Source organism: Natator depressus, chromosome 4, assembly GCF_965152275.1.
Source record: "Natator depressus isolate rNatDep1 chromosome 4, rNatDep2.hap1, whole genome shotgun sequence".
Classification (NCBI taxonomy): Eukaryota; Metazoa; Chordata; order Testudines; family Cheloniidae; genus Natator; species Natator depressus.
Genome location: NC_134237.1, coordinates 88,564,045 through 88,587,280, shown reverse-complemented (window position 1 = coordinate 88,587,280; position 23,236 = coordinate 88,564,045). Strand labels below are relative to the sequence as shown.

General features: G+C 43.0%; 1 protein-coding gene across 1 annotated transcript in view; it reads right to left on the bottom strand.

Annotated features, from left to right (window-relative positions):
* The window catches only part of NMU (neuromedin U), a 45,208-nt gene that overhangs the window by 14,599 nt on the left and 7,373 nt on the right, over positions 1-23,236 (bottom strand). Inside the window, 6 exon segments of the mRNA XM_074950087.1 lie at positions 3,148-3,222; positions 5,232-5,282; positions 5,387-5,416; positions 6,287-6,346; positions 6,449-6,499; positions 20,645-20,703. Coding sequence (XP_074806188.1) covers positions 3,148-3,222; positions 5,232-5,282; positions 5,387-5,416; positions 6,287-6,346; positions 6,449-6,499; positions 20,645-20,703 — 326 coding nt within the window.

Here is a 23,236-nt window from a genome sequence, read left to right as displayed (position 1 = left end):
ATATGCAAGAATTAAAGAACCTGATTCAGCAAGGTGCTGACTGCTGATGTGCTCAAATGGCTTCATTAGGATTTGAGATTTCCCAGTAACTTTCAGGATAGAACCCATCTACATATTTGTGACAGAATGATCTGCCCTTTTAAAGGTGCCCCTTTAAAAGCCACCACCCCTTTAAGATTTTGAGACATCTCATAGGCAAAGACCAAGGAGGCTTTGTGAGAGAGGAAATGGTCCCAGAAATAAGTAGTGTTTAGAAAGAATCCCATTACTGTCTCTTTAAGGTTCCAGGAGCCTTGCAGAGTGGGTAGGGCAAAGTGCCTCACTCTCCCAGCCAACTGGGATGAGCTATAGGAAAGGGACCAGCATATATACTGCCTCCTGCCCCTTAGCAAGGCAAGGACTGGCAGGAGAAGGCTGACCTGTTAAATCTGCCAAAGTGGAGGGCTAATCAGGGAAAAGGATCCAGCTGAAGGAGAAGCTGACTAGGCTTTACAGCTGGCCTAAGCCGCGGCTTGGAGGAAGAGAGTTGCAGGAACTCCTGTCTAAAGGAAGGAGATCTTGACAGCCACAAGGCAAGAGTCAAAGACTGCCTGACACATAACCCCAGACCCTGAAGGAGGGAGATACCAATTGCCTTAAGATAAGAGACAGAGGAACTGTTTGAAATACAGTACCACCCCAGCTGCTGGGAGAGAAAGCACCTCTGTAGCTGGCTAAGAAGAAGCCATGAGGAGCCACAAGTCCAAGATGGGGACCTTGTAAAGACCTGGTAAAAGGCAAAGGTAGGAGTGGCAAAGGGACTGAAGTGTATAGCTGTAAAACAAGATCCCTGGGATGGATCCCCGAGGAGAGGGTGGGCCTGGGTTCCCTTACCTCTTCCCTAGACCAAGAGGGGAAGTACAAGCATCAGGAGTGAAAGAGGCTAAGAACTGAGTCCCAGACAGAGGCCAAGGACTGAGCTTAGAGACCACTAGACTGAGTTTTCTTATATTTGGATGCTTCTGTTAACCCTGGAAGGGGAATGGATTGACACGTGACCTGGCTGGAGGCTAAACCTTGGAAGCAACAGAAAACTGTGGAACCAGGACAGATAAATCCTAGACTGAATGAGAGAAACCCTTCAATAGAGTGCCTTGAGATGGGGCAGGGTGAAAATGTGCACATACATGCTCTGACAGTGAGTATGCCATAATAATATTAATATCAGGAATATTTTTAAATGGTTCTGTTATTTCTATTAGATTCCTATAAAACTTTTTAGTCTGCAAAACATCTAATGGATTAATTGTACTTCAAGTCTAAAAATAAGATATGGAATTAAGAGTTTTATTTGGGAGAAAAATGTCCATGGCTTGGTTCTCCTCTCACTTGTACCTGTTTTACTCCAGTGTTTACACCTTTGAGTTCAAAGGCATTACTCCCAATTTATACTAATGTAAGCAAGAGGAGATTTGGACTAACTGTGTACTATTTTGCTCTTATCTATTTATCTTGGATCAGTTTACACTAGCTAAATTTTTTTGAACAAGCTTATTAAAAATAGAGGCACAAAGCAAGAGAAGAATCTAGTCTCAAAGGCCATGTTTCTACAGCTCGGAAAAATAAGACTTTTGAGGCTCTGGGCAAAAATTAAGAGGGAATTTTCTGACCTGTGCCTTAAATTAAGCCATATTTCGGTCTGTAATTACTAGGACAATTCTTGATGTTACAAGTGTTTAAGTCATAAATACATTTTAATAAGCAGACATTGTTCAGTCTTGTAAAAGAAAAAGAGCCCTTAGGCAAAATTAAGCTATATGATAGCACAACACTTGTCTGAGATTTTTAAAACTGTATAAAATATCTAGATTCATTATACAGGATATGGCATCTGTCATTGTTCCTTTTTTGGGTACTTATTAAACTTATATTATTTTAGTTCTCTTTTTTTAAAAATGTTAAGCACCGAAGGTGCATGAGTATTTTCCAGTAAATAGGACATAGAAAACCTCACTTAAATAGCATACTGATGTGATGATGCACCTTGGAAAAAATGCTATGATCAGAAACACTTAAATAGGATGTTTTCAGAAAGAAGTAATGAAACCACACAATGTAGGAGTGCAAGTGTGACACTGAGCAAGAAAGGATTACAGAACGAGCAGGCTAAATGACCCAAATGATACCTTTAAAGACATTAGAAAAGTATTATAAATGGTAATTAGGTCCATTCTTTATAAATAGCTAACGAAGCCATGTTAGATAGACTAGAGCTTTGAAATGCAGTCTTGTATTGTTAGTGATCTTATTTGTCTGTGGTTACCTATATCTTGTTAGAGGTTAACATTGTAACGGATGGTTCCTGTTTGTTACTGTATTCTATTGATTCAGAGATTAAAAGGGAATATTAACATTTAGAAGAAACTTGGGTGTAATAATGGTCTATATTTCTCTTTGAAGTTTGTAGTAAACTCCATATGAACTGCTTATGGATGCTTATGCTGATGAATGCACCTAATTATCTGTGTATACATCAGAAATAGGAGATTTTACTTCAAATGCCTGCTGTCAAGAGGCTATCGATAGCCTGCCAGAGATCTATAAAAGAACTCTAAGGCCTCAATCCTGTATCTCAGATCTGCTTAAGCTTGGTCAGGGGAAGTTTGAGTCGCAAGACTGAGGTCTCCAGCTCCAGTCTAGATTACCCTGCCAATTCTCATGAAATAATTTGAACTCTATATATGGACCACCTATTTGGACTATAACCTGATGAACTGATTCTGGAAAGAACCTTTTGCAACTCAGCAGCTCACCATCTTTATTATGAAACTGACCTAGTGGGTAATGTGTCCAATCCCTTGGGATTGGTAGAACTTTATATATGATGGACAAGATTTTCAGTAATCCTCATCATATGACTTGGCTTTGTGGGTGGGAACCCAAGGCTGGATTGCTTTAAGGAAACTGTATTTCTGGCTTTGGGGTAACCAGAGATGTATTGTAGAAGCTGTTTTGTTGCTGCCTTAATGAATCTAATTATTAGAATAACCACCAGTTTTGGGGATTGTATGCCCCATTCTTTGCAGTTTGACTTGACTGAGCATTCTCAGTGTGGCCCCCCCAGGCACCAACGGTCACAGCAAACATACATAGTTTAAAGTTACATACGTCTGCTTTGTATCTCTTCAATCTTCTCTCATGAAGTTGGGGAACAAGTTGCAGCAAAGGATGCAGGACAGACGACTGAGAGGACATGAACACAGACACATGAGCAACAATGAAATCCTGGTCTTGTGATGCAAAGAATGTCTCTTACTATACTGCTGGATTATGGACAAAACATGCAAAACAAAGGACTGAAGATGTTAACTGATAACTTTTTGGGTACTCTGAATTTATATCTGAAAGATACAGCATGTTTATTTAGTCTAGGAATACACTTCCTAGAGCACTGAAGTGAAACTCCTCTACTGTGTTCATTATAGATTAGTCTGTATATTGTTTGGTCAGGAGCAAGTCCCAGTTCTGACTTCGCTCAGCCTTTGTGAGTGCACTACTAGCTCTGTGATTTTAATATAGTGAACTGTGCAGAGAACATTTTTGGGAAGCTTTCATTCTCCGTTTCCGATTACTACTGTTTCTAAGACGATCTGCTATTGTAATAGCTTCAAATTTCCTGGCACTCAAAGTTAATTTTGCTTTAAAATAGTTTGAATCACAGAAATAAAAGTGATGTTGTTCTATTAAAAAGTAATTTCTAGTAGTGTTTCTGCCAGGCTAGATATGTATTTGAAGTAAAATCGGCAGGTTGTCCTATTAGCTTCGGGAAAGACAAACTAAGGCCCAGACTCTGCAATTCACATGCTCAGGCACACTGATGTGCTTGCACTGAACCCTGTTGAACTCAGTGGGGCTCCATGCAGGTTGAGCAATGTGCCCCCATGCAGTGAATCAAAGGATCAAGGACTGAGGGATCAAGGCCTCAATATGGATTATTTATTACATAAGGAGTAACCTGTTCCAAGAAATAAATCAAACTATAATTACCTGCATTCATTCAACTAATTTTTAAGACCAAATTGATCCCCTTGTTTAAACAAGAGAACATGGTTCACAACATCGAAAAACAGTGCATATCGGACTACTTTTATACAAAGTGCAACAAAAAAGAGGTCATTTGTTACAACAGTAATTTAATCAAAGTTACAGCAGAGTTAATAGGCAAAATGACAGTCATTTTCCTACATTTGTAGGGTACAGAAACAGAGCAGGTGCTTAAAGAAAATAGCATTTCATGCAGTAGAAAAAGTGTCAAACCTAAACAGCAAATAAAGTCCCAAAGCAGCTAGCAAAGTGCTATCACTAAACTAAGCTGCATTGGATCTATGGATGATAATCAACCAGGAAACATATTGACTATAGCTTTAACACTCTTTCACTGGAGGGTCAGAAAATAACTTGTACTGTGCTTTAGCAATGATGCAGTATATTCCCAGTGGAAACATATAGAGCAAGACAACAGTGAACATAAACATGACAGAATGATTACCAAAAAGTGAAAAGTCTGAATATTACACTCAAAATGCAGTGGTACACAATGAAAGAGCATGGTTGCACATAGAAAAGAAATATCTGTTATGTCTGCACTTTAAAAGCAAGAGCTGATCAAAATGTAGTCTCTGAGTGATGAGAAATTTTTAAATATCAAACATTAGGATATTTGATTTATTCTATTTTTTGTTTACTGTGAAATCCAAAAATCTTAATTAGGCAAAATATAAGATTCTAAAATGCTTCCTTAGATATATTTAGTAGTTGTCAACATTTAAGACCACCCCCTCAATTAGTATAAATCAGCATAGCTCCATTGACTTTGGCGGAACAACACCAGTCAACGCTAGCTGAGGATCAGGCACATGAGATCTTAATTTCAACATGTAATTATATTAGATATGCTGTTTATAAAATACCAGAAATGAACATGGTTTTATTTTTTCTAGGATAAACAAGTGTCTTGTGGCACCCTTCCTAGATTTTTGAAGTTACAATGTTCAGACAGGCACCATTCCCTGGATATTCCTTAATTTTGTTTAAATGTACAATATTAAGGATATTGTGTCATAAAAAAACTCCACAAATTATTAACTTGATCTCCAGCTGGAGAGACTACCAAGACTACTGCTAAGAGAAATACTGTCTTGTTTTTAAGTACAAGCACACACGTACTCACAAAGAGGGGTGGCGAAACTTACCATGATGTCTGAATTGCCTGAGTCATGAGTCTTAGAATAATGAAATAAGAACTGTTCAGAAAAAATTAGAAGTGGGATTTTACTACAAGACAGGTTAATGGTTATGGTTTTCTTGACAATATAAGTGTGACCAAAAATATGTATGACAATCTTACCCTTTTGGTGTTGTCTTTTTCCTCTAAACCCTGTGGGAACAATAATTGGTATATATGCTTTAATTTCTAAAACAAGCCAAGATCAGTTTTAGTAACATTAAATATCTTGGTTCTTTCTTGGAACATTTTACTCTTCTGATAATTTAACAGCCCAAGAAATATAATGTGGTTAACTGCTGCTTTCAAAAACTGTACTGTATACTGATTTCCACCAGAAAACTTGACTAAATAAATCCTTTTTAGTCATTAAATACATTTCTTTACAATCATTAACATGCTACTACTGGGCCACTTTCTTCTTTCCACTATTCAGAATAGGAGAACTTTATTGCTTTGACACTAATAGACTTAAAGGAGTTCATGTTTTAATGATTCAGCAAGGTGTGAGGCCCCATTCTCCAGTAAAAGTAAAGTACCAATGCGGGGAGGACAGGAGACTCCCCTCCCAGGTAACTTAAGGAAACTAGTTAATTCCTACACTGGCGGCTGTGTAGTTACTCTAACCAATAAGCTACAAAAACTCCATAGACTGTATATTCCAAGCGGAGAGAGATTGTTTCCCAAACATAGGGCTTGGTCCAAAGCTAATCAAATGGTCCAAAGCTAATCAGTCTTTCAGATGGATTCAGTGGGCTTTGGATGAGGTCCATAAGGCATTGCAGAGTGAAGGAGATATGGATTTATACTATTCCTCCAGGACCTGAGCAGCACCATAACTACACAACATGGAGCTGGAGGCTGTGGCAAGCTAGTATCCACGGTTATCCAAGGATTGCCCGGCTCAGAAAGCTGGGGATAATTACTGTTTGCATAGATCCTCAATTTATTCTGAAGTTTCAAGCAGCTAGTATACTGAAAATCATGCTTCAGAAATGTAAAATAGTTTTAAATTTGCACTACCTGAGGTTTCTGTAGAAATCCCATGACCATAAAGCAAAGTTCTTCCAGTGCACTGGATGCCTATTGAAAAGGAAACGTGAACTCAGACACCAGATTGCTAGTTAATGGCACTTGAAAAACAATGATAAATAGTTAAAATAATAGCGCTTTAACTAGTCTCACCTCAGGGTGAGGATCTATGATGGACAGATAAGCAGAACATGCACCATCGATCTGTAAAAATTGAGAAGTTAATCTTAGAAAGTCAGACAGAACAGTAAACAGACAAAATATATACATTTTCAAATAACGTTCGGTGTAGCAAAAGGTATGACAGGATTATCAAAATAGGTGGTTTGTATATGCTTTGCATGCACTCTGAAGCACAAAGCTGGGTTATTTTCTCTCTCTTTCACCCATGTTCCCTGCATGTTAATATATTTTTATTCAAGTAAAAACCTTGACTGAACAACTGAGATTTGCACATGCCCAATGTCAGTAACCACATGGTCATATTTCTGCACCCCTCATCCTTCCTCACTTTTCCGACTTCCTACTGTCTGTCACCTTCACTGACAGTTATATCTTAAAAGCTAATTGTAAACTCTTTGGGCAGGGGTTGTGATATCTCTTCTGAAGCAGCTGGAACATTTTGGGATTCCAGACTCTAAATAAAATAGCGCCATGCAGGAGGTACATAGGCCATGGCTCCCCAAGAGCGCCCTTGAGACTGAATTTCAGCTTTTCTAGGGATTTACAGGGCTGGCCTTACCATGAGGCGAACTGAGGCAGCCACCTCAGGTTCCAGACTGTGAGGGGGCACCACTAGGACCCAGAGTGTAGAAAATTGTGTCTGCTGCTGGTGCATATGTATTCTCTCCGCTCTAGATGCACAGAGATGGTGGAGTGCTGTGCTGGAGGAAGGAGGGCACAAGACACATAACAGACAGGCAGGATAAAGGGTAAGAGGGAATAACAGAAAGCAGCAGGAGCTGCAGGGAGAGAGAGGAGGAGCCTCTTATGTACCTCTCTAGCACCCCCAGGAGCCTGGACTGATTAACCCCAGCTTCCCAGGGAGCTTCCTGTTTCCTGCTGCTTCCCTGAACCCACTTGAGGAGAACAGGCAGTCAATTGAAAGAGTAGGAGCCAGTTAGGCCCTTAAGATGCTGATCTCTTCCCGCACTCAGGCCCTGCTACCAGCCTGCTTATTTGTCCCCTTCAATTGAGTGTTGAGAGCCACTCTAGCTGGCACAGAACAGGAGTCATGAGTGAAAGAAAAAAAAAACCCTCTGAGGCAGCATTCAGAAAAAGAAAGCAAAGGAAGCTTTTCTATCTAAGCAGGAAGGAACTCTCCTGAGATACACAGACACAAATGTTCACGGTGAACCTTCCGGCCCCAGTGTGGATGTGAGTGGTGAGGAGATGCCTGATCTTCCATTTAGTCAGAGTGCAGGTGACCTGGCAGCTATTGCAACATCCATATCTCCATCTGAAATGGATGTAACCATGCACATTCCTGAAGAAAAAGTGTAGATCAGAGAAGAGTGTGGTGGAGGCGCAAGAAACAGCTGCTGCTGAGGTTAGTTCCTTAAGTCTAGATGATCCAGGACTGTGGACCCACTTGAGCAGTAGCCTGAGGGACTTCCTTGTACTGCATGGGCCACAGCAAGTGAAAAACTTCATGTTCCCCAAAGACAACGAAAACAGAAGTTTCCATCCAACCCATTATTGGCGTGAAAAGTCCCCAATGGTGACAAAGTGGAGAGGCCATGGCTTATGTACTCAAACACAGAATGCTGCATACTGTTTTTGTTGCAAACTCTGCCAGTCTAATGTTCCAGCCACATTGGGTTCTACAGGAACAAAGGACTGCAAAAATCTGGCTAGAAATCTGGCATGCCATGAGAAAGCAGCAAATCACCGGAGAGCATTCATTAGGTGGAAAGAGCTTGAGATGAGACTAAGGTTAAAGGCCACCATAGATGATCAGCATCAAAAGAAGATTGCATCAGAGTCTCTTTACTGGCAAAATGTTCTGAAAAGGCTCATTGCCATTGTGAGAATGCTTTCTACCCAAAACCTAGCATTGCGTGGCACTTCAGATCAGCTGTATGTGCCAAACAATGGAAACTTCCTTAAAACTGTGGTGCTGATGGCTGAGTTTGATGCTGTACTCCAGGAGCATCTAAGAAGAGTCACCACCCAAGAAATGTACTCACACGACTACCTTGGAAAAACAATTCAAAATGAGATCACACAGTTACTGGCAACAAAAGTCAAAGAAAAGGAGTACTTGTGGCACCTTAGAGACTAACAAATTTATTTGAGCATAAGCTTTCGTGAGCTACAGCTCACTTCATCAGATGCACAAATAAATTTGTTAGTCTCTAAGGTGCCACAAGTACTCCTTTTCTTTTTGTGAATACAGACTAACACGGCTGCTACTCTGAAAAAAGTCAAAGAGAAGATTGTCGCAGATCTGAAGTCAGCAAGATATTACTCTGTTATTCTGGACTGCACACCTGACATCAGCCATACGGAACAAATGACTTTAATGGTGCATTTTGTAACAACCACAGAACCTAGTGAAAATGACCCTGCAATGGTGACTGTCAGAAAGCATTTTCTACAATTTATTGGCATTGATGATACTACTGCTTCTTAAAAAGCTGGAAGATATGGGAATTGAGATAGCTGACATGAGAGGTCAGGGCTACAATAATGGTGCCAACATGAGAGGAAAGAAGAGAGGAGTGCAGAAACGGATTCGAGTTAAACCCTCGAGCTTTTTTTGTCCCATGCAGTTCTCATTCATTGAACTTGGTGGTCAGTGATGCAGCATCAGCTTCTAGTGAGGCTGCTGAATTTTTTAATGTAATTCAAAGCATCTATGTATTTTTCTCTGCATCAACTCATCGATGGCAAATTTTGAAGCAACATCTGGGAACATCCTCTCTGACACTGAAACCACCGAGTGCCACGCGATGGGAAAGTCGAGTGGAGGCGATAAAGAAGATAGATGATGGCATAGTTGCCATCAAATTGGGAAGATAGATGATGCCATAGTTGCCATTATGGAGGATAATGCTATGACAGGAACTGTTCGTGGGAGAACAGTGGCAGAGGGAAATGGAATCCCCAGAAACATACATCACTTCAAATTTCCGTGTGGTTTAGTGTTGTGGCATGACATACTGTTTGAAATAAATGTTGTAAGCAAGAGACTCCAAGGTGTTGACCTTGATATATCTGGAGCAATGGAATAACTTGACAAAGCAAAGTCATACCTACACTCTTACCGGTCAGATGAGGGATTTCAAAACATTCTGCAGAGTGCACAGAAGTTGGCAGAGGAACTTCACACTGAAGTTATTTTCCCACCCATTCAAGAATACAAGAGTCACCAAAGAAGAAGACATTTTGATTACGAGGCACGGGATAATCCCATAAGAGACCCCAAACAACAATTCAAAGTTGAATTCTTTAACCAGGTGCTAGATTGTGCAATACAGTCAGTTGAAGAACGTTTCATGCAGCTTAAGGAACACAGCAGTATATTTGGGATGTTGTATGATATTCCAGGTATAGTGAGGAGTTTTGAAGAAGACCTACACCAGCCATGCAGGGCACTAGAGACAGTGTTGACAAATGATGACATGCGCAATATTGATGCGAGTGATTTAGGTGATGAACTGAAAGCCCTTTCAAGATATATTCCAGAACAGCCTTTGAAGTTGATCCTGCTGAAATGTATGTGCACAAATAAGATGACCACCCTCTTTCCAAATGCTTTTATTTCTCTGCGCATACTTCTAACACTTCCTGTAACCGTTGCCAGTGGAGAACGCAGTTTCTCCAAGCTGAAGTTAATAAAAACACATCTATGCTCCACAATGACACAGGAGAGGCTGGTCGGCCTTGCAACCATCTCAATAGAGCATGAGCTGGCCCAGACTGTAGACCTTCAGCAGGAAGCAGTTCAAATCTTTGCAACCAAGAAGGCACGGAAAGCACCACTTTGATTATTCAAACAGATAGAAATGCCAGTGTTTACTATGCAGACAAGAAAAGTTACATTTGCTGTTCAGGCATTTGAAAGTTAGTTGTTACTTAAAATTTTTGAACAAGGCATTTTAAGTTGTTAGTTCTCCTTTATTGGAGTAGGTAGCAGAGCAGTACCATGAGAGGAGTAGAACAGGAAGAAGGCATAATTGAGACCTTTCAAAGTTTTGGCCCAAGCAAGGGGACATGGGGGCATCATTTGAGCTCCCAAACTCAGATGCCAAAATTTTGTGGGCCAGCCCTGGGGATTTACAATATGTATATCTCACTGGAGCTATGGTGTGTATGCCACCCCTTCTGTGAGACACTAAGGACCCTCAACACCTCACAGGGTTGGTTTAAAGGGGATGCCATATATATATTAAAAATTTCATTGCCAATGTGAGATATATTCCAAGGAAGTTGAACTCAGACCAAAGGGCCCTGCTGGAGGTGTGACTGATTGTGGACTGTGGACCACCTACATAACATACAACACCAGTGACAGGAATAGACACTTATTGATCAGTTCTCTAGTAATCCAGGAGAGAGTGAAGAAAGGGAAATAGGGGACTCAAAGGCATATGAATTCAAGTAATTAATATTTTCAGTGAAGAAAGTTCAAGAGTACAGTACACTCCCATTTATCCAAATGGCCTGGGGCACATCCAAAACTTTCAGATAACCAGTGTGACAAAGTTCCTGCTCTACCTTGGTGGGTCTTGTGCTTATTGGTGGATTTGCTCGCCTTGGAGCTTCACGGCAGCTCTCAGCTTGGCCGTTTTTCTGAATTCACAGTCCAGGTAGACTCCTTCTGTGTCTGACCAGGAGTTGGGAGGATTTGGGGGGAACCCGGGCCCGCCCTCTACTCTGGGTTCCAGCCCAGGGCCCTGTGGAATACAGCTGTCTAGAGTGCCTCCTGGAACAGCTGTGCGACAGCTACAACTCCCTGGGCTACTTCCCCATGGCCTCCTCCCAACACCTTCTTTATCCTCACCATAGGACCTTCCTCCTGGTGTCTGATAATGCTTGTACACGTCAGTCCTCCAGCAGTCTGCGTTCTCACTCTCAGCTCCTAGTGCCTCTTGCTCCCAGCACCTCACACGCACACCACAAACTGAAGTGAGCTCCTTTTTAAAACCCAGGTGCCCTGATTAGCCTGCCTTAATTGATTCTAGCAGCTTCTTGATTGGCTGCAGGTGTTCTAATCAGCCTGTCTTAATTGTCTCCAGAAGGTTCCTGATTGTTCTGGGACCTTCCCTGTTACCTTACCCAGGGAAAAGGGACCTATTTAGCCTGGGGCTAATATATCTGCCTTCTATTACTCTCCTATAGCCATCTGGCCTAACCCTGTCACATATCCTCCCCCTCTGCTCAACACTATGGGGTTGGGCAACTTGGGATGTCAGGCAGTGTACTCGTGACAAGCCATCTGCATTGCCCTGGTGACTTCCAGCCCGGTGTTGTATGGTGAATTGGAAAGGTTGTAGGGACAGGAACCATCTGGCCACCCTTGCGTTCTTCTCTTTATTTCGCTCCATCCACTGGACGGGTGCATGGTCGGTCACAAGGGTAAACCGTCATCCCAGAAGGTAATAACATAGTGTTTCCATGGCCCATTTCACAGCTAGGCACTCTCTTTCAACCACGGCATACTTCTGCTCTCTCGGGAGGAGTTTCCTGCTGAAGTAGAGGATTGGGTGTTCTTCATCTCAGACCATCTGCGATAGGACAGCTCCCAATCCTACTTCAGATGCATCTCTTTGTAAAATGAATTCTTTGTTGAAGTCTGGGGCTATAAGCACAGGATTACTGCAGAGGGCTGTCTGTAGATCCATGAATGCTTTCTCTGTGGCATCTGTCCACTTCACCATGTCTGGACCCCGGGCTCTTATCAGGTCTGTCAGGGGACTCGCTCTGGTAGCAAAATGGGGAATAAATCATCGGTAGTACCCCACCACACCCAGGAATGCGTGGACTTGCTTTTTCTGATTCGGCCAGGGCCAATTTTGGATAGCCTCCAGTTTCTTTAGTTGGGACTTGACCATGCCCCTTCCTACAATGTAGCCAAGATATTTAGCCTCGGCTAGCCCTATAGAACACTTGGGTGGGTTGGCTGTGACGCCAGCCTGTCTTAGCGTGTCCAGAACCGCTTCCACCTTTCCTAAGTGGGTTTCCCAGTCGGGGGTGTGAATAATCACATCATCCAGGTATGCTGCTGCATAACTTGTATGGGGCCGTAGGAGCTTGTCCATAAGATGCTGGAAGGTGGCAGGTGCCCCAAGCAGTCCAAAAGGAAGAACAGTATATTGAAACAGACACTCTGGTGTAGAGAATGACGTCTTTTCTTTCGCATCTTTGGCAAGGGGAATCTGCCAGTATCCCTTTGTTAAATCAAGGGTGGTCAAAAATCAGGCATTGCCCAGGCGGTCAACTAACTCATTGATATGGGGTATGCATCGAATTTGGATATCTCATTCAGCCGGAAAAAGTCCATTACAAAACCTAGTGGTGCCATCAGGTTTGGGCACCAACACAATCAGGCTTGGCCACTCACTGTGGGACTCTTCGAGGACTCCCAGCTCCAACATTCTTTTTACCTCTGCCTTGATCTCCTCCCTTTTCACTGCTGGGACCCAATAGGGCCTTAAAGTTACCTTTGCGCCAGGGTCTGTGATAATGTGGTGATATGCTTCGGTGGTCCGGCCCGGTTTGGTTGAAAACACATCCTGGTATCGGTTGATCATCTCAGTTACCTCCTTCTGGTTTGGTGTCAGCTCAGTGGATATCCTGATCTGCTCCTGCATGTTATTTCCCTGGATCGTGGTCTCTTGGGCCACTACACATGCCTCTCATTGGTGCCAAGGCTTTAAGAGGTTAATGTGATAAATTTTGTTCTTGTTTCCAGCGTCCTGGCTGCCGCACCTTGTAGGTTACTTCCCCCACGAGTTCAGCCACCTCATAAGGCCCCTGCCATTGGGCCAAAAGCTTGCTTTCTGCCGTGGGTACTAACACCATCACCCAATCCCCTGGTTGGAACTGTCGGACTTTTGCCTGGCGATTGTAATGGGTTCGCTGGGCCTCCTGCACCTTTTCCAAATGTTCCCGTACAATAGGGGTGACCCAGGCTATCCGTTCTCACATCTGCAACACAGGGTCAATTATATTTCTCCCCTCATTGGGTTCCTCTTCCCAGATTTCTTTTGCAATATCTAGTATGCCACGGGGGTGGCGTCCATATAATAATTCAAAGGGGGAAGACCCAGTTGAGGCCTGAGGTACCTCCCGGATTGCAAACATAAGGTAGGGTAGTAGGGTGTCCCAATCCTTCCCGTCTCTACTTACCACTTTCCTTATCATTGGCTTGAGGGTTCGGTTAAACCTTCCTACCAGCGCATCGGTCTGCGGATGATAGACTGAAGTTCTCAGGGTATGTATATGGAGCAGCGTACAGAGGTCCTTCATTAGCTTCGACATAAATGGGGTACCTTGGTCTGTTAATATCTTCTTTGATAGCCCCACTCGGGCAAAGATCCCCACCAACTCTTTAGCTATCGTTTTAGAAGCTGTGTTCCGCAGGGGGACGGCTTCTGGGTAGCGAGTAGCATAATCCAGAACGATAAGTATATATGGGTGGCCCCGGGCTGTCTTCTCCAGGGGTCCCACTAGATCCATGGCTATTCGCTCGAAGGGGACCTCTGTGATGGGAAGGGGTACTAAAGGTGACCTCAAGTGGGGACGGGGACTGTGCAGCTGACACTCCGAGCAGGACTCACAGTACCTCCGCACTTCATATACTCCGGGCCAGAAGAATCGTCGCAGGATCCGTGCCAGGGTCTTCTCTACCCCCAAATGCCCCCCAAAAAGATGACTATGGGCCAGACTTAATACAGCATTCTGGTGTTTTCGAGGTACTAGGATCTGCTGTACCTTCTGCCCCTGTACTGGAGCAATCTGGTATAAAAGATTCTTCTTCATTATGAAGTAGGGTCCTGGTCCCTGGGTTTTCCCTTCCATGGGGACCCCATCTATTTTACCCCGTCTCTTCCTAATGTTGTCGTACCTTGGGTCTTCAGCCTGGTCCCATCCAAAATTTCCTCTCCCGGGGCTAATCTGCCCGAGATCTAGGGAGCCAGTCTCTGTTGCCTCTACTGGTTCAGAGGCGTTAGGGTGTGGGTCAGACTCGGGTGCTTCTCCCTCCTGAGTGGCCTCCTTTTCAGCTGCTCGGGTCCCGCCTACCTACGAGAGCGACCTTCTGGCTTTGGGCTAGTATTCGGGTTTCCAAGGCCTTAGCTGCCCTTCTTTCCCTTTTCGTCTTTCTACACTGTCTGGGAGTGGAGAACAAATCTGGGGATATTTCAGAGAAGGTTGGGGGTTGACCATCTACTGTGGATGCCTCACTACTTTCAGGGCTTCCCCCATTCTCCAATTCCCCTACCGGGAGTAAGTCTCCAAACCCTGGTAAGTCCCTCCCTATGAGCGCTGGGTATGGGAGTTTAGGGACTACACCTGCTGCTACCTCAGTAGTGTTCCCCTGAATCTCGATTTTTACTGGGATGGTGGGATAATAACCAACTGTCCCATGGACGCATGTTGTCCCGGTACGCTTAGCCCACAGCAGCTGACCACGCTTCACGAGCTTCACTGAGACAAGCGTGATAGCACTCCCCGAATCAACCAGTGCTGTGGTCTCTATCCCATTTAGATTCACAGGTCTAGTGTACATATGTGGGGTTAGTGAGACCCCCACAAGGTGGATTAGGGAGCATGGGTCTACCCAGTTCCCCAGGTTACACTGCATAGGCTCCTCGGCATTGGGACACTGTGCAGCTATGTGTCCCCACTCCCCGCAGGCATAACATCTGTATGGAGCCCTAGGCATTCCCTGGTCTCTTGGTTTGGGTAGTCTAACATCACAATCCTCTTCCGACTCTTTGTGGCTTCTGGTGGGCCTTCAGCACCTCTCTTTTTCCACCTGCATTCTCCTGGTGGCCCAGTAACCCGAGCTCTAGGGCTTGGTGCTGCTAGTTTAACCCGGGGTGCTTCTTCCTTAACTGGTCGGGTCAGCTCCCTCGCCATCCTTCGCCTTTCTACCAGCGCGACAACCTCATCGTAGGTGGAGAGTTCGTTCTGGCTTACACAGGCGCGAAGGTCTAGTGGTAGTCCTCTCATGTACCGGTCGATGACCAGAACCTCTAGTATCTCCTCCGGACTGCAGGATTCAGTTCGTAACCACTTTCGTGCGAGATGGATGCGGTCATATAATTGGGACCAAGAGGTTTTGTTTTCCTGGTACTTCCACTCATGATATCGTTGGGCCTGCACTGCGGTCGTTACCCCAGATCTGGCCAGGATCTCTGCTTTCAGCTGGGGGTAGTCTGCCGCAGCCTCTTCAGCCAAATCACAGTAGGCCTTCTGGGCCTCCCCACACAGGAATAAAGCGAGGATGCCAGACCACTGTTCTCAGGGCCAAGCCTCCCGCAGGGCTGTCCTCTCAAAGGCCAGGAGGTATGCCTCTACGTCATCCTCCCGCGTCATTTTCTGCAGCCAATTGCTGGCTCACATGATCTGTGTCCCATCATGGCCGCGGTTCAGGTCTGTAAGGGCCTTTACTTGGTTTACCAGTTCCCGCAACATAGCCCGGTCTTGAGCAGCGTGGTCCATCAGCTGGCAATTAGTCTCTTGCTGCAGCCGCACTGCCTCCTGTTGGGCAGTTGCCTGGACACGAGTAGCCTCCTGCTGGGCAGCCCTGGCTTGTATCATGGTGGAAAAAAATAAAAATAGACCCTCTTCCCCTTTTTTTTTTTTCCCCCCCCTTCCAAACACCCTCCTTCTTCCGCCGCGCTGTGGACACCAGATCCCACCTCTGACACCAGTTGTGACAACGTTCCTGCTCTCCCTTGGTGGGTCTTGCGCTTATTGGCAGATTTGCTCGCCTTCGAGCTTCACGGCAGCCCTCAGCTTGGCCATTTTTCTGAATTCACAGTCCAGGTCGACTCCTTCTGTGTCTGACCAGGAGTTGGGAGGATTTAGGGGGAACCCGGGCCTAACCTGTACTCCGGGTTCCAGCCCAGGGCCCTGTGGGTTACCGCTGTCTAGAGTGCCTCCTGGAACAGCTGTGCGACAGCTACAACTCCCTGGGCTACTTCCCCATGGCCTCCTCCCAACATCTTCTTTATCCTCACCATAGGACCTTCCTCCTGGTGTCTGATAATGCTTGTACACGTCAGTCCTCCAGCAGTCTGCGTTCTCACTCTCAGCTCCTAGTGCCTCTTGCTCCCAGCTCCTCACACGCACACCACAAACTGAAGAGAGCTCCTTTTTAAAACCCAGGTGCCCTGATTAGCCTGCCTTAATTGATTCTAGCAGCTTCTTGATTGGCTGCAGGTGTTCTAATCAGCCTGTCTTAATTGTCTCCAGAAGGTTCCTGATTGTTCTGGAACCTTCCCTGTTACCCTACCCAGGGAAAAGGGACCTACTTAGCCTGGGGCTAATATATCTGCCTTCTATTACTCTCCTATAGCCATCTGGCCCGACCCTGTCACACCAGGTACTTGGATAAATTATGGAAGTGCTATTCTGAGCTGCAGTTTTGCTGATACAATCATATGGGGAATGAAGGGAGTAATGCTGCTGTTTGCTTAATACTTCTGTTTTAGATCCAGCATAGATCTTTTTCTTTTTGACATGGTCCTGCCAATATGCTGTTGCTGGTGAAACAGGATTACATTTCAGTAACTGCAGGTAACTGCTCAGAACCACTATACAAATATAAAGCTGTTGATTAGCACTAAGTGATTAGATAAAGCAGGTGATTAATATAGGGCAACATGGGGGACAGAATGTGGCTTCAGATAACTAGGATTTTCAGATAAAAGGAATTCAGATAACTGGAATTATACCGTATTTTATAATGAAAAAGGAAGGGTTACCAAAGCCCAGAATGCAGGACCACAATATACTACTGTAGGGAAATTTAAAAAAAAAAAAAAAAGAGGAGGTTTAACTGTCCATGACAGTGTAAAATTTGTGTCACTTGCAATGTACAGTAGCATGTCATACATATTTTCCATAAAATATCCCATATTTTTAGTCCAGATGACAAATACCTTTTGCAATCACCCTCTCAATCATGCATTATGTTCCAGGGAAGTGGTTTTCAAAAAAGACTGGACAATACAATAAGTTCTATAATAAATATCAGAGATAAAGAACTCCAAACGCTACTATTTGGCAAGCACAAGTTACAAAAGAAGATACAAATAATGTTGGTTCAGGTGCCTTAGGAGAAGCTTTTCTGCTCAGAAATTAATCATATGAAAAAAACATTAGGAGAGATTGAGGGGAGGCTAGTAGCTCACCAGGCTCCCTCTCCAAATAGCCTTTAATGTTAAAATGTCTCCCCGACCCCTCTTTTGCTGAATCTCCATGACTCTGGGAATACTAACAGATTATTAAATTTTGCTACTGTGGGCCTAGTGTTGAAAATGTATAGGTGTAAAGCAGAAGTGGATAAAATAGACCAATTCAAAAATCATATTTTGGGATCCCAGGCTTTGAGCCTGATTCCCACCCAGCACAATACCTTCCTGCTGCTGGAGGTCTCTGTTAGAGGGTTATTGTAATTCATGAACACTAAGCAAGATAAGAGATAGGCCATCTTGGCCTCAGTGGAGAGCAACACTGAGAATCTGTCAGCCAAAATCTACTTTTAAATGGTTGAGTTGAGAAGAATCTCTAGACTCAGAGACTGCTAAAAATCAAGAACTCACATTAAAAAAAAACATATAATTTTTATTTTTACAGATTTATCTCCTCACTACCTTCCTCCTCTTTTCTACATCAGAGGGGTGTTCTGATGATTAAAAATTGTGAAGTACTTAGATACTGTAGTAATGTAGGACATACAGGTGTGTGTGTGTGTGAGAGAGAGAGAAAGAGACAGACAGTACAAGTGCATTAAATTCCCCAGCAACTACAGTGTGAGATTCTGGCTCATGTAGACATACTAAGATAGCTTTAATCTAGCTATCTTGGGTCCTGGAGTAGCAAAGCTTCAGCAGCACATGCTTCAGCATAGGCTAACCATGCAAGTAATTACCTAGGGTTCAGGGTGGGCGTATATAGACAATACTGAAGTATGTGCTGCCCCAGCTTCGCTGCTTGGTACTAAAGCTATCTAGATTAAAGCTGGTTTGAATACATCTCTATGAGCTGCACTCACACCCCATTATTGCAGTTAAGACCAGGGACGGCTCTAGCAATTTTGCCACCACAAGCAGTCGCTGCTGAATTGCCGCCGCGGGACACGGAGTGCCGCCCCATTCTAATTGCCGCCCCAAGCACCTGCTTGGAAAGCTGGTGCCTGGAGCCGGCCCTGGTTAAGACATAGCCTAAGAGTCAGACCTGACAAGTATTCTGTTATTCTGGGGATGCTATCTCTCAAGTGATCTGTTAGTAAGAATTAAAAGGAACCAAATGGAACTGCTCATTCTCATAACCTAGACAACTACCGTGATTTGGAGGATCCTACTACCAGGAGATGGCTGTATCTCTTTTATTAGTTTGCAGTCTTGCCATATATAATCCAATCCCACATTAATTTTGCTGTAAAACACACAGTTTTTGTAATTGATTGTTATATCATTTTATGCAGAGTTAATCATATTATGGACTGATCCTGCATCCACTGAGATCAATGGGAATTTTGCCTTTGTCTTCAATGAGAGCAGAAGCAAGCCTTTTGTTATAACATGTCTAATTGTAGGGATGTATAAAACAATGTCTTCTAAGTTTCTGATTTTTCATCTCAACCCCTAAGTGGTTTGGGGCCCATTTTCCTGAGAGATTGTCCATCAACTCATATGATCAGTATCACAATGGCTGTAATTGGTGCGGGTGTTTGCACTAATACTCCTGAGTTTAAAAGGGAGCAGAGGCTGGCAGCAAGGCATTCCCTGGGAGGGGTCTTTGACTCAGGAACTTCCTCTATCCCTACCCCTTTGGTCCACCAGAGCCCAGATTTGTTAACTTTCTAAGAAAAATTGTGCATTACTCTTTAGGGTTAAGCTTGCAAGAAAGTATATGGCTGCTGTTGTTTTATTAGTACTGTGTGCACATCCTTTTAGAAGAAATGTCTTGAACTTTTAATAGTAAGTTTACTGTGCATATATAAGGATTTTATAAAATATGCATTATATATATTATATATAATATAAAATGCATCCTCTTCCTATGATCAGTCTCCTGTTTTCTAACAGCATAAGGATGTGACAGATGCGAGCGTATGCATATCCTGAGGTAAAGCCCTTCTAAGTGTTATATGTCAATGCTTTGTCCATATCACAAGGAAGAGAACAATGCTCTCAGGCCACCTATCACACATGTAATCAAAAGACTTGCACATAAATCAAAAAACTCAGAACTGAGAATACAAGATGCTATAACATCAGTCAGCACCCAAAATGTTAAAATATATAATTGAAGCAGTACATAATCCAATATCGAGTGAACCAAAATGTTAGGATGTGATTCAGTAAGTGTTTTAGTACTGTATACTGTACCTCTGAAGTAATAGCTTTTGCTGTAACAATCACTACATTGTATGTATTCTACATTATTATACATATTTTCTCTCTGGCCCATAAATATGCCTAATCATTGCCAGTTAAATGAAAGCTTGCCTCCCACTGCCAAGTCTAGCTCTGCACGAGCCAACACAATTTCCTCCTTGCTCTAACAACTTCCCAACTCCCAACCTAATGATCATTTGGGTATTTGGGTTAAGACAAAATATTTAGTATTCAGCAATCTGAAAAGAGTGGTTGCATCCCATCCCCAAAATCAATATAGAAGGGTACAATCTATGTAGGAGAGGTAGAAAGGGACGGAGGAAGGACTCCACCAGTATGTCAGAAATATTTTCAGTGCAAGATTGGTACAAATGAGAGCAGTAGGAAGAACACTTTTCAATGCACTCCAATCTGAAACTACTCTGCTTATGATCAGAGATGACTTGATTAGTTCTTGTACTTCAATGTTTCCTTCTTTGGGGGGAAGCCTGTGCAAAGGATGTGGAATGCCAAAAAATAAGTCTCTATGATTGAGGATGTCAGGAAACGACCGCAGCTCTCAAACTCTAGCCATGTAGCAGGGATCATATGGAGTATACGGCCCCGTGTGAGGATGGGCTCTATGATAATGCATCAGTGGTGTTCTGATCTTTTATATCTGCCCCTTATACAATAAATTAACAAGAATCATCCACAACTGTCAAACTGTAGCAGAATATTATTAAAACACCTGGTTGATCCAACACTTGAAGATATTGCTACTTACTTCATTCCACAGCTGCAAATCTTGTTCTGCCTGTAGTTCTTGAGATGGCACTGGTACACCTGGAAACAGAAAGAGTGGATACCATAGAACAAAGACTATAATTATTCTATTTGTAATGATTTTTCTCATATATATATAGTTTTATATAGTATCTCATATATATAGTTTTATATAGTATGTCAAGTAGTCTGATGAAGTTGCTTTCTTCATTGGAGCAGAGAGTTTATTTTGCCATTCACAATACAGCTTCAGAATAACTTTCTTGAAGAAAATGGAGTTACACAAAGGTGGAAGGTGGCCCAATACATTTTAGCTATTCTAGATCAGATTTCACATTATTTACACTGCTTATGTAACAAACAGATTTTGACCCTCCATATGTAAAAGTTGTGGAAGTTATTCTATTTCCATCAGCATTCATGCTGATGTAACTCTGTGTTCAGCTGTAAGTAGCAGGCTGGAAACAATGTCTAGCAGTCCCAGACAACTAAAATCCCAGTCTAAAAAAAAACATTCCAGTTCCTCCAAATCTATCGAGTCTCATAGCTCTCCAAGAGCTCATCTCACTCTCACTATTTTCATTCTTTGATGAATGTACTAACTACAGCTCTGACTTGTTAATTTATTGTATATTACACTAAACATATGTAATATTTTATATGTTCACATGTGAAATATTTTATGTGTATTTTGTTGAGTGGTACAGATAGCATTTGATTTTTTGACTTTTTGAAGGTGGCATTTTTGACAAGATAAAAAATGTTATGTATCAGCTTTGCATTCTCTCTCTTTTGGGTCTATGCTATGTGGAAATGCTAAGATTGTTGTAAGATAATAAATGTCTGTTAATTATTAATTTATGTGACACTGGAAAGCTGGAGCCAAGCTGGAGCCTTAAATTTACAGTTTGTTGGTGTATGCATTGAGGGTAATATTGTTGAACTGAAAGGAGTTTCTCAGAGACCATATTAGTGTGTTGGGATGAGGGAGTATTGTGATGGTGATAGGCAAATGCCTGGAGTTTAGTTTTGAGTTGGGTGTGAATGTTGCCTTATGGCTAGAGCTGGTTGGAAATTTCCATCAAAATGGTCTTTCATTGGAAAATGGAAATTTGTCAAAAGAAAAACATCACGCGGGAAAGGGTCAGTTCAGCTGAAACTTTTGTTGGGAAGGTTTCTCAGGTCCAGGATGGAATTTTTGATCTTAACTGCAAGAGGAGGGGAGAATGATCAACAGCCTAGTGGTTGCGGCACTGACCTGGGATATGGGACTCCTAAGTTCAACTCCCTGCACCAAATCAGACAGAACTTAATTGAACCTTTTCTTCCCAGACAAGTGCCTCAACTACCTGGCTAGTCTGGGGGGGGGGGGGTCTCTCTCAGTTTCTCCTGTTGAAGCTGTTCCATTTTGTACAACTAGTTAAATATTAATTCAGCACGACAGATGCATTCCCCTCCAAATCAAGCAGCGCAGAGATCTGAATGTGCCTACCCCACATCCCAGGTGAGTGCTCTCATCACTCAGCTTTGGTTATTCGTCTCTCACACATGCCCTTTTCATAAAAACGACAAAAGGGTCTCAGTTTCATCCCAATATGGAACAGGAAAATTTTTGAAATCTCAACCATTTTGGCAGGATAGGAAGCTATGTCCCGCCAGCCCTATTTACATCTTCCTTGCCTCTCAGTGTTTATGTTAGTGGCAGGAAATACACTGTAACAACCTTAACTACAAATTAATGAATATTTTTGTGTTAAAATTCCCTAGTTTTCTTTTATATTTTTAATTAATGTATCCAAACTTGGGTGACAGCTGGGGCTGGAGAAAGGACCTATTCGGAAAGTAAAGCTGGGGAGCAGATAATAATCTTTGCCGATGAGCAAGAGAAAACTTTCACTGATGCTCCAGTTGCTTCTGTATAATTCTCAAAGCTTTTTACATTAAGCAACAGGAGCCTGGTAGCATGAAAAGCTTTGAGCACCAGGCAGGAAAGCTTGAGTATTGGTTAGAGTTTTCTCTGCCAGCAGTATAAACTTTTGAACAGAGCAAGTACAATTGTTTCACCAGCTCTGCAGTTTCCTTCTCCCTCCCCCTGGCCAGCTCTATTCCCAAGACTTTAGGATATATCTACACTATAAACGCTACAGTGACACAGCTGCAGTTATGCCACTGTAGCATAGACACTTACCAGGGTGACAGAAGGATTTTTTTCCAATTGCTATAGTAAATCCATCCCCTCGAGAGGCAGTAGCTGTGTTGACAGAAGAATTCTTCCATTAACCTAGCAATTTCTACAACCAGGGCTCAGGCTGACTTAATGAGGTGTCTCAGGGTGTGCATTTTTCCACTCCCCTGAGTGACATAGTTAAGCTGACCTTCCTCCGTCTCTATCCTCTGCTTTAAGCCCTAGACAGGCACTGTCTGCACTACAGCCACCATCACTGCCCCCTCCACTCTTCATCTTGTAACCTAGATGGACTTCATTGATATACATTGTATACAATTTTGCCATATAGGGATAAAATATCCATGTATAGAAACGACATGTTGAAAAATTAAGCACTTAAACCCTGATTCAGGAAGGCATCCCTAT